Raw genomic sequence first — 12977 nt, forward strand, 5'->3', positions numbered from 1 at the left:
AGGCTTCGTACCGTCGTTTTTCGCAGAAAATCCTTAATAATAACCACGGTTTTTAAGAAAAATTATATTAATACCCAACGTGGACTAGTTTTCGCTTATACTCACTTATTGCATGTGTTACATTTCTTATGATTTGCTCTCCTTTCACCATTGTAAAGTCAGTGCAAATGAGCTTAGCTTTACGGTTGCAATAATATCAACCCCCTCTGGAATAACCAAATATTGTTACAAATAAAAATATTAATAATGTCAATGCCTTGTGTTAATACTTTCACATTGCTGGGCACGGACTTCCTCTACTGAGAGGGATTCGGTTTATATCCACCACGCTGACTTAGTGCGGATTGGTAGACTTCACACACTCTCAAAATTCTTTAGAGAACTTCTCAGGTATGCAGGTTTCCTCACGATGTTTGCCTTCACCGTTAAACCAAGCGATAATTCATAAATAATACACACATATTATTTTTTAGAAAAGTCAGACGTGCCCTTTGGATTTGAACCTGTGGACGTTCGTCTCAATAGTCCGTTCCACATCCAACTAGGCTTTCGCCGCTCTTATGACTATTTTTATGAATTCTATTTGCATAAATATTATAAACTATAATGATTATGTACATTGTTTCAGGTCGGTCATGAAAAATCTTGCCCATTTGCTGGCTGTCCCTCTCAGCGAACACGTGGTAACTTTCATCTCTTTAGTAGCCGCGGCCACACTGCTCTCGCGGACGACAGGTAACATTCTACTATATCAGTACTATTCTGCCGTGCTAAGCGCAAAAGTGTTATGTCAGGGAAATCTTATTTCGAGATAATCAAAGTTTTGTAAAGATAGTTCTATAGTTTTGTATGTGAAACTGAGATAGAAAAACTCTTTTAAGTATTTTTTTAACAATTTCTAAGCAAGATATCGTTATTTAGGTATGTTCATTGGATGGACGCCATAAAAATCAAAATATTCATTTTTTAGAGATACCACTTTTGAGCTTAGCACGGCAGTATTATAGATGTAAAAGTAACTGCTTGTATCGCTTTCACGGTTAGACTGAACCAGTTTTTAAGAAATTTGGTAAATCTAGTAGAGCGAGTTTTTCTACTTATAAAAACGTGCTAACATTGATGCAATTTACATGGAATACAGAAATGTTTGTAGTCAAAATGTGTTATTTCTACCAGCTTAACTTGTTTTAGTCCAATAAATAAAGAAAAGATTAATTATTGGTACAAATACATGTGCATAACAATTAGAAAGAATACAAAGAAATACAACTTAATTATATTGTGCCGACAAAACAAACCCTCACTCAGCTCCTTATTGCAGCTTGACTAATACTACAGCGCTGATTTCCAATATGCGTCGAGTAAACCTAATATATTATGAAGCATATTGCTAGCCAATAGGTCGTCTACTTACTGCCTAACGTCAACCCCCTAACTATATTTATTCCATACAAACAATAGTTAATGCGATTGAATGGGTAGAAAAACCCGCAGTAGTTAGATAGTTATACCTTGGCCACACCCATGACGCTCCATAACTGGACTTAATTGCCCGCTACTAATGCAATACCACGGCCTGTTAGCATGTACTTTGAGTGTATTATTCACTGGCAAATGATATATAATTTGCGTAATTTGAGATGTATAGGTAAATGCTTAGCGTACATTTTTGAACAAAACAGTTTCAAGCAATCTGATAGATGAATAAAGATACCGTGAAACCTTATAACTTTGCCATCTTAGACTTTTTTCTAAATGGATGATTTTTCTATAAAAAAAAGGTTTCCAAGCATTATTAATGCTATTCTTCATAGAATGTGTTAGTATATCTATTTTTAAAAGAAACTACAAATATAAAAGACAATAATAGGGTTGTCAAACATAAATCTTGACTGATTTTTTTTACTTAAATGTTCTAATGACGTTAACATAACATTAAATCACCAGAATAATATAAAATCAAATCAATCTAAAGTAATCTCGCTTCAACTACAAAAATAAAAAGATTACCATGAATATGTATGTATGTACGTGTTTGAATTTTCTTTTACATATGCATTGATAATAAAATTATTACTTCTCTTTGACAGCTTACAAGCAAGTATTTATTTACAAAGAAAAGGTTAATATAATTGTGAAGCTTTCATGTACTTCTAAGTAGATACTTTAGGAAAAGTGACAACTCTCAGCACAGGAAAAACATCGCAAAAAACCGTCGCATATTGCTATAATTATAGATATAATAACTTTATCAACAGATTATTGGAAATAAATATATCTACAAGGTTTCTAATGAAATATCATTGAAAATAATTACAAAAATGTATTCCTCTGCATTCACAATTACTAGCAAACATCAAAAGTTCTAGTCCCCTAAAAACATCACGACTGGCTTTAGTATAAGGACAATTAAAACAATATTCTTCCAAGTATTTTGGATGAGGTCATTTTGCCTGTAGTAATCGTAATTTTCCAACGATTACTATGACAAAGTTGTTGAGCGTTAGTCCAGTTTCCGGATTCAACGGTAACTTATTGAAGTTATTATAATCGATGATTTGACAGTAAATAGGACATAGTGTATATTTTTTTACAAGATAACAATATTTACTACTCATAGTGATATAACTAAATATATATTCTAAAAACGGACTGTAACTCTACTTATTTGTCACTGTGGCTTTTTTTTATCAAGTAATGAATCTAATAGTTTACGTGATACACGCCGCTTTTAAATACCCACAAGCGAGGGTGACACCTTTAAAACAAGGGATATGAAATTATATGAAACTCAAAACGAATGAGATATTTTATTAGATTTTCTTGAAACCGCTGTCGACTTAGCCGGTATATCCTGTTGTTTATTAACTATTATCGAGTACTCATGTAACAAAACATTGTGACATGATACCCACAGTAGCTTAGAAACCACTGGATAGTCTTCCACGAAGTTAAGCGCGTAGCTCAAATTCTGGAAGGTACTTTTTATGCTTAATGCTTAGATGAATTTTCATTCCTGAGATGGATTTTTATTATCAATATCTCGTGTAAGATGATACTGAGTATTTATCTAGATTAATGGTCTGTTTTATTGTTTAGAAGGGCGGTCCGCCCGTAGGTGGTCGGCGGGAGAAGGCGGGCGTAGAGCGTGCGGCCGCGCGCGATTCCCGCACCACACGCACCCGCCCATTTACTGTTAGCAGGTAAATGTTTACTATATTTACATGAAATGGTCTTTTCCCGTCTGCCCATTCTACGTGGTGGTGGGATCAACCTTTCACTTCGCCCCATACATGACGTCGTCGTCGGAAATTTTGGATCGATATCTAAAATAATGTAGATATTAAATTGATGTATAATGCATAATAAATATTAGTACATGCTGTTAATACCTAATTAAGATTACGTGCACATAATTTCGATATAGTACCTCCTTCCTACGGGTCGAGTTTCAGGATCAGAATTCCGATAGTGAATGTATGCAATTATTTAGATCGGTATAATTCTGGCAAATTGTCAAGGGTTGCGTGGTTTCTCGTTGGTCAAATTTACCTATATTTAAATGTCCTTCTCTCCTTACCGTTCACCCAAAGCGGCAAGCGTCAAGTTGCCTTGTTTCTCTTTTTAATTGACCAATAAATAAGACAATAATTAAGGACTCCGTAAATTTTGAGGGCTGATTTTTTAATCATCAGATAAAATGTTGTTATAGAATCAATATCACTTTCTCCGACCCAGGATCAAGCCCAAAACTTCAACACTGCAGTTGTATCGTAATAAACTACGCCACCGACCTAGTAATATTTGATTTAATATATTATCACTTACAATTTTCCTTAATACATCCAAAGGCGGGAGTACGTATACCTTCAATAAACAATATAAGCTTTAAAATCTTAAACAATAGCTACCTTAGGAAACAATCTTATTTATAGCGTAGAATATACCAAGAATATAGAATACTTCCCGCAGAATCTTTGTGATCAAAACGGAGTCACTGTTAAGATATTAACATGTTTATTATGCCGCATTGCCACTTATAGTGATTTATAGAGATGCGGTAGACTCATAATCTAGATGTGTTTGTGTAGAGCATCAATGGGTCGACTCGAACAAATTTCGCTGAAACTTAAGTGAAGATCTCTTGCTTATTGCTCTTCGTAGTTTAATGAGTGTGACAATTTATTTATTTATTTCTAAAGCAATTTACATAAATTCTTACAACATGAAAAACAATGGAGACATGGAAACAGATTACATATAACTGTATTTTGAAATTAGAGTTAGTTACAGACTTTTTCTTTACAATTAATTGTAAAATTACATCGTCTGTTTCTTAAATCTTTATAAGTAATACAAAGTAATTTAAATCTTTTCTATGTGTTTTCGAAGCCTTCTTCCCTCAGACCCTGTCTAATCTCTGTTTTTTTGAGAAAACTATGCAAAATTCTTTATGAAAACTATTTTTAAATTATGTAAACCGCTTACTAATTTGCCAAATTATGTTTTTAAAAAGTAGCGTACATCCATCCAAAGGTCTCAAACTATCTCCATATAAAATATCATCAAAGTCCGTAAGGTAGTTTTTGAGTTTATAACGTTCACACAGACAGACAGACGCGGCGAAAGACCGTTTTATATGTATGGATGTAAGTGGAACACAAAATTTATATTTCTTGAAGGGCGTTTAAACTATCTTGGCTTGTAACTCTATATGCTTGAAAGTGTTTTCTCGGAAGAGTGTTTAATTAAAATATTGTCTACTTAATCAGTGAAAGATTAAGAACTTGCTAAGTACGTAATCCCGAAGATTACCCTCAGTCTCTTTAGATGTTTACAAAGTAACAAACTTTACGTCCTTCCAGTATTTTTAATACAACAAGAATCAGAATAAATTTAACTTACATCCATTCTAACATAATTTATTTTATACGTGTTCGGAATCACTCTCCTGTAACTGACGGGAAGCAGAGTGACATCCATATGGGGTATTGACTGACAAGAGATGATTATCCCTCGCCAGACAACACAATTATGCCGGTCGATTCGAAAGGTTCCTGCCCGTCGTAGAAATTTCAAAGAACTACGCCATTGCGTCAGTGCCTTTTATAGTCGATCGTATTTTTACACTGCGCACTGTTTGGGGGCGTATTTATCACACATCGGTCACAGCCAATCACGCGCCAGTTGTGTTATTTTACCATGTTTTTTACGATCTTTCTAAACTTGCAATCTCATCATTATGAAATCATAATAGCGCTTAGGAAATCTATAAAATCGTCTAAACCAATTACAAAGGATAAGGTTATTTATATTATTATTTTCTCCTGAAGTTTCGATGACTGCAGCCTTCATGGACACGGGGGCGACTCTCCGCAAATAGCTTTTATTTTATAGTCTAACATTCGCGTAAACATAAGGTATTAAAATTACAATCGTAAAACTTCCTGCGCATTGAAGTTTTTGTTTCGAATTAGTCAAAAGACCAAAGGACAATGATTCATGTTAAAATTAGATGAATCAATTTTTCCAGACGTTGCCATTTTTCAGTAACTTCTGGGCCTTCTGACTTCAATCAAATAAAACAAAAAGCCGCATAAGTTCCAAGAAATCCGAACGTGAAATCGCGTGAAAAAGTAAAGGTTACCAACAAATTATAATTCACATCGTTACACCGGTATTTTTTTCACAAAACACGAAGGCCTTAGAGAAAACAAATAAAAATACGCTAGTAGGCATAACGCACAGAACGGCACACTCGGCCTTGGCCCAGTTTTGTTGGCCACAAACACCGCCTTTTTATACATGGACCGAGAAAAAATATAAAAAGGAAATTAATTGTACCCCTCACTATAAATCACGCATTTTGATCTTTATTACCAGATTACTCTAAATAGGAGGTAAAGTAACGGATGATTTTAACCACATTTGTCACTTTCAAAATTATGCAGTTATAAAATAAACAGTTATTATATTATAAAAATTACATAATAGGCTTTTTAAATACATTATCTAATCACATTTAGTATTTAACTACCGCAAAACTTATCTATTTGTATAGCGATATAACGGAACCACGAAAACACACCTTAAGAAGAGTCATGCGTCTTAAAATATTATGACACTCTATCTATATATATAAAAAATTAATCCCTATTTCCCTTGGGCACGCCATCACGCGTGAACGGCAGGACGAATTCACTATTTTTTTGTTGTTGTGTTTGTTATTGTAAGGAGAAGGTTCTTATGAAAGAAAAAAATTAAAAAATTGCGCGGAAAATTAGAAAATAATAATTAACAAAACTTAACGAAAATAATAATTTTATATAACTGTCATTTGTTTGAAATAACTGTCAGCGATTGACAGAATGCGCGCTGCAAATTCATAGTTAAGACGGGACAACGTCTGTTGGGTCAGCTAGTTGATAAATAAAATGACTTCTTATTTTACATCATTCTTCGGTGTTAAAAAATCTTGGAGTGTACATTTACGTAACAATCAAAATCTATTAACAAAGTTGCCTTTGTTTGTAGATGTTTTTTAATGAACATCACTTATACCAGTGAATGCATCACTGGTATGATTGTGTTCAGTGCGCGGTACGATACCCTCTGTGATCTCGGACTGTCCAAAGTGATATTGGGTTTTCTGGTCAATATCACCCTGGAACTTGGAATTTGGGCTCGGTAAATATAATAATATTATAATGCATAGTCTGCATAATTTACTGGTGGTCTCCAGTATGCGAGGGGCTATGTGGATATATCTATCCACATAGCCCCTAACATAACCATAACAATGAATATTGGTACCGCCAAGCAACACTGTGAATGCACTGTTCTGTTCCCGTGTGAAGGAGATCATAGCCGTAATTACTGGGCATTAAAAGATGTAACATCTTATGACGCAGGGTGACAAGCGCAGTGGCGTGCCACGCAGTACTTTGTAATTAAAAGTCCTGTTTGGTGTACTGTTTATGGGTGGTCTTATGACATATTCCTTACCATCAGGCTCGTCTCGTCTTGTAAGAAAAGAGAGGGTGAAGTAAAAATGAATAAATTGTTAATAAGCATACCAACTTGAAATAAAAGATAGTAAATAGCATATTAGTGTATATATTTAGATAAGTGCCTTAAAACACAATTTTGATACAAAATAAAAGTTTTATTAAAATAACGGTTAAATTATAAAAATATACAAAATTTTGTACAATTTTGGGTTTGAGAAATAGTAATAACCGAAACGTATTTTGTTTCCTCAAAATAACTAATTTTACAAAAGTCTTTAGTTTTTCTCTTAATTCATATTTACAAATATTATAATTGAAACTTTAATTAATATAACGACGGTTGGCAGTCTAATTACCTTAAACAATGCCTTAAACCATATTTATCTGCGATATTGTGTTTCATACGTATTTGAAATCAACACATTTTTCTCGCTTTTTTGAACCGAGTCTCAATTTTTAGTAAAAAAATATTCACTTAAGTCTTTCAATTAGCTTACCAACCATTAATATTATTTCTTAAACGTTGACTGGTTTTCGTTGGATAATATTTAAACGTACTCCACCTTTGGGGCCAATAATAATTCTATTAGGTTCAATATCCATGATTTTCTGCGTGTTCTTGGACGGTTCTACTCGGACCTTGGACAGTAGCTTGACAAGTCCCACAGAGCCTTGCAGTCTGGCGAAGCGCATACCTGAGAAAAATCATAGCATTACATTCGAGGGAAATCTAGTCGAAAGCTAGAATTTATACAGTCTTACTTATAAACTTGTTTTAGCGTTAAGAGATGATTAAGAAATGCTTAAATAGCTGTCAAAAACCGGTTTTCTTGTTTGAACTTTATTAAGAGGCAAGATGGCGGGTTTTGATTTACAGCTGATCGAGTAAATTTGTGTTTTAAGACTGATAGAGGTTTTCGTTTAAAGTAATTTTTGTGGACACATATTATGCCGTAGTAATCGATATAACAGTAAGTTAGAAAAGGCAATTCTTCTAGACTATCTTATCATTCTCACTGCTGGTTATCAAAAAATAAAAGGCATTTATAATTTACGATGTATGAAACCTAGATAGGAAGAAAGTTCGTTTACATTCCAAATAAGTAAAACAAAAATTACATTCCAAATTACTGCCCTCTCGATTATCACGGCAGTACCTATTTTTTTTTTTGGAACGCCATGGTTATCTCCGGGGGTACCCTGCCAATAGTGTACAAGCGATCCCCCGGCCGGCAGTACCTATTGGTCAAAGGACGCAAGATCGCCTTTCAGTTTCACCGGACTGTAAATCGTTTCTTTATTAAATCCGAGACGAGGATAATGTAGCACACATCACGTAAATCTAATTAACATTACTTTAATTAATTATACCCAAGCCGGAAAAAAAATATTTTTTGTCTTTTTTTGTTGTTAGTTTTCGTGTGTGGTGACAAAATAAAAATAACTATTTTTAACCGATGTAATTAATTGACTCTTAGTGAATGACGATAGTATTAAATGCGCGACACACGAAAACTTTATAAAATAGCTAAAGCAAAATAAAAAAAAAACATAAGCAAAATCAATAGGAAAAGTAGCATACCGATTGAGTCTTGGATATTCAAGTGAATACTTATGGCAACCATGACTTCTATATTTTTATTATTCTATAAAGCATATTGCCGATCCGCCATACACAAGCAGAATAAAATATAATTCCTATCATTATAATACTATTTTTTTACAATATTATGAGAATATAAGTATAGGTAATGTTGTTTTCTAGTATTAAAAATGTCTAGATTAACTTCTAGAGACCGTAACCTCCGTAACGTAATAAGTATCATTCCATGAGAGTGCGATACTACATGCGCAAATGCTTTTAAAAAAAATATATTATTTTGTTACCTACGTGAAAATACCGATATTTTATAAAAAAAAAATACATAGAATAGGTATAATACATAGTATCAAGATTTTGCTAAAAATTCGATTGTTATTTGTAATCGAAAGCGTAAATCTAAAATGTCTGTCAACCAAAAATAAATAGATGCACCATAATAAATGACCTGTATTTTGTTTACTTTACGAAATATACTCCTAATGATAACAAAATACAATTTAAATTTGTATATACCTATGAATAAAGCTGCCGCGACGTAATGCTATGTTCGAGCTATGTGTTGGAATCCGAACGCAAAGACCTTGACTTCCACACTAATACACTCGTTTTTACACAAATCACGACACTTATTATAATAAATTAATAATAAACGGTTGAAATGTTAAAAACATTATATTTTTATTACTTACGCATTAATAATTAGGAGCTTTATTAGTCAATTATTTTTTAAATATCGTTTATTGTTAAGGACGCTTGTAATTTGGTATTCTACGGCTTATAATTAACCCGTAATTAAAAATTATTTTAGACAATGGTCTATTTAGGTTTAATATAATTTAAATTTATAGGAAATTTGGCTGCTCGCAAGTAAAGAGAGGAATAGAGTGTAATAAAGTGTTTAAATATGTTATGATGAATATATTCTTACCAATGCAGTTTCTTGGTCCAGTACCAAATGGTATATAAGCACAAGGATGTCTTTGACCCGAGTTTTCTGGAGAAAATCTCTCAGGATCGAATATATGCGGATTAGGATAATATTTTTCATCGTGGTGGATCCCTATGGGTGATATTATAACGCTCGTTCCTTTTTCAACTGTAACATTAGTACCAGGAATCTTATAGTCTACTTTAGCCTTCCTTTGCAGTGGTTCAACGATAGGGTACATTCTAAGAGTTTCATTAAATACTTTATCCAAATACCGCATGCTTTGGATTGTGTCGTAATTTACCACACCATTGTTATCCTCTAGACTCTGATCTATTTCCGCTAATAGTTTATTTTGTATATCAGGATTCATGGCTAACTGGTATAAAAGAAAAGAGGCCGTTGTGGCAGTCGTTTCGTATCCTGCCACATAAAAGATGAACGCTTGTGCCGCTATGATATCATCAGAAAGCTCTAAGATCAGTTTTTGAGTTTCGTCATGACGTTTTGTCGTCTCGATTCTTCCTTGCTGTCTCAATTCTAATATTAAATCCATGAAATCATTTCGGTTCGTAGGTAGTCCGCCTCTTTGAGAGATTACACTTTTCACAAGATCGTAGAAAAAATCTTTTACTTTGACAGAGAAGATTGAGAAGTTAAACCTTTTTAAAATGCCTGGATACAACATATCCAACTCGGTTGCGTAGCTTGGGATCAAAACCAATCTATCCATTTCTCGGATAGTCTCGAGCTCGTCATGAAGCGTGTCGATATCAACACCAAAAGCGCAGGCGGAAATAGTGCTCATAGTGTACATTTGAAAAAGATTGTGAATTTCCTGTTCCGGATTGTCATTGCATAAATGATAGACGTAGTCGCTAAACTTATCCGCACGTTCAGTAATTAGATAAAGCATATTCTTCAATTTACCTGACGTAAACAATGGCGTGAAACGATTTCTCAAGGATCTCCAAGTATCACCATCAGCGTGAAACAAATTAGCGCCCAAACCTTCTTTACTGAATTCAATTCCGCGGTCGATGAACACGTCGAAATCTTTGATCATAATTTGTTTAATAATATCTAGATCGCGGAGTAATAGGCACGGTGTAGTCATTCGGTACATACCAACAACCTTCTCGTTAGGGAACTGTTCATAAAATTCTTGGAAAACGACACCAATGTTCTTTCTTCTGAGGGCTGATTCTTTCAAATTTCCGAAAAATGCCACTGGCTTCGGACCGACGACATTTTTTGATTTCCAGTAGTTGAAGGTTCTTGTAAAGTAAGCATACAAAGCTAGTGTTGTAGTCAGTACAACCCCGACCGCCAAATATAACAGTACCATTTTGTAATACGTCCAACTCTCACTAATTGGGTACCGTACTGACTTACCAAAATTCTACGAGTTTATTTATATAGTCATAGATTACTTTTATATAATATTATCTCGTGCCTTTAGCAGAACACACTTAGATCCAAAGGCGGATCCAGCGTTCAACTCAGGGGGTCATATAGTCGAGGTCTAGTCAGGACAGACTTCAAATCGATTACAATAATACAAAAGAAATAGTATATTATTGTTTAACGACAAAATAATTTTAATCAAATAACGAAGTCAATTTTCGTCTGAATATAAACTACATTATTGCATATAGAAGTATCATGCGTGTCACACGCCATTATTTCTTATGACACAAAATATTTATTTTTGTAGATATATCAAGAAGGCTCATGAAAATATTATCAGTAGTCACCTAAACTCAGCACAGAGGGGTAGGGGGTCATAACCCTAATTACCCCCCCTGGATCCGCCTTTGCTTAGGTCTTTACCCGTATTTACTACTAAACGTGACATGAAACGTGTGCGTGGCGCATACATCAATTCATTATACTGAAATAACTTCATCTCAAGTTGTCATTTGCGAAATTTTAAGTTGTTCTGCTGAATGTAGGTGATTGAACGCATTCTGTACTGATATCAATAGCAAAAGTATTTATAACGTATTTAGTATAAATCATACACGTATTTGAAAGAAGTTCAAGCCGATTACGGTATTTGTGGATTTTGTGGAAGTGTTTATTTATTTATTTAAATAAGGTTCTCCAACAGTACGCACATTTCTTGTTTATAACATAAAAGTAGTAAAGTCACTTTCTGAATCAATTTTACCAATTTTAGGAGTACACAACACTCACAAAATAGTACGCAATATTCTTAATTTACAAAAAAAGACAAATTAAAACTAAAATCTACCAACTAATTATTACAAAGCAAACATAACTATGACATAGGTCCTTTTATAAATTCGTATTTAAGTGTTATTTCAGAAGTGTCATACAATGCGAATGCTAGCATATCTTAGAACCCGAGTTTTCTCTAGTCCACAGCGCTGTGCGAACAGATCAATCCACATTTGACGTAGGCTTGATTGTCAATTTTTATTGTGATACTTAACAGCAGTGACAACCACATCTGTTCAGTGATAAACGCACTGCCAGCATTAATATTCGAACATAAGACAATTTAACTTAGATTCATAAATACCACTTTAATAATTATCTGTCAATTACATTTATATTTAGTTATTTAAAACTCTATTAAATTGTTTTTTTACTATGTTTAATTTAATTTCTGTATCAACCATATTAATCAGTTTATTTAAATAATTAAATTAAAATCTTTAAAAAGACTGTCTCGGTGGCGTAGTTGCACTGCATGCACGGTACGGCAGCGTTCTGAGATCTTTGCATCAGAAATCTGCATTGTGTAAATACTCACAATGCACACTGAGGGCGGACAGCCCCCTGTTGCCCGCCAACGACCTCTAGATGGCCCCTTTTATTCGTCACTTACAATAGGCAGGGGATACCGTGGTAGAATTCTCCAAACGCTTCCAATCCACACGGCGGGAGGTGTTAAAACCCGTATTAGTGGCTCTGGTAAGTGTATCACTTTCAGAGATCAGCCTGTGTATATCCGGTTTCAATTGGCCGGCATAATTGTGTCGACTGTCGACGGGAAATCATTTCTAGTCAGTCGTCATTCTATTGGACCCTACTCCACTTACCATCATGTGATATTGCCGTGCCCGAAATATATTATCTAAAAGCACTATACAGTATACAGACAGTATTTTAAAACTGGTAGAAAGATATCGGTAATATGTTCACCAGATTGCAGCGATAAACATACACTTGGTTAATTTAAGTCTCCCGTAAAGGTTATTTTTTAAAAGAGATGTTCCAAGGTCAGCAAATGACATCTCTCATAACTTGAGCAAAAAAAACGTCTTTAGTACGTCAAATTTATATTTAACTATAAACTTCGCGTCAGGACTACAGTGTCGGCACGCTATGATGACCGTTTCAACATATTACGTCGATTTATGTTTGTAATAGTAAGGTGTAATCTGTAATTAATTATCGAAAAAAA

The 12977-nt window shown here is 34.1% G+C and overlaps 2 protein-coding genes across 3 annotated transcripts in view; one reads left to right on the forward strand and one right to left on the reverse strand.

The window, feature by feature from the left end:
• Positions 1-12977, forward strand: part of LOC115440068 (sodium channel protein para) — an 82848-nt gene that overhangs the window by 42592 nt on the left and 27279 nt on the right. The window contains 2 exon segments of the mRNA XM_037436430.1: positions 629-735; positions 3100-3203. The gene's annotated coding sequence lies outside the window, so the exon portion shown is untranslated.
• LOC119188459 (cytochrome P450 6B2-like) lies at positions 3082-10930 on the reverse strand. Of its 2 annotated transcripts, none has more exons than XM_037436433.1 (2): positions 9542-10930; positions 3082-3193 (listed from the first exon to the last, which is right to left on the reverse strand). In XM_037436433.1, exons 1-2 carry the CDS (start codon positions 10887-10889, stop codon positions 3096-3098), a joined length of 1446 nt encoding a protein of 481 aa, XP_037292330.1. In that variant the 5' UTR covers positions 10890-10930; the 3' UTR covers positions 3082-3095. The 2 variants fall into 2 exon arrangements, with proteins under 2 accessions (XP_037292330.1, XP_037292329.1); XM_037436432.1 differs by lacking the exon at positions 3082-3193 and adding an exon at positions 7206-7705 and having other exon boundaries at positions 9542-10929.

The sequence above is a fragment of the Manduca sexta genome, chromosome 8 (assembly GCF_014839805.1).
Source record: "Manduca sexta isolate Smith_Timp_Sample1 chromosome 8, JHU_Msex_v1.0, whole genome shotgun sequence".
Lineage (NCBI taxonomy): Eukaryota > Metazoa > Arthropoda > Insecta > Lepidoptera > Sphingidae > Manduca > Manduca sexta.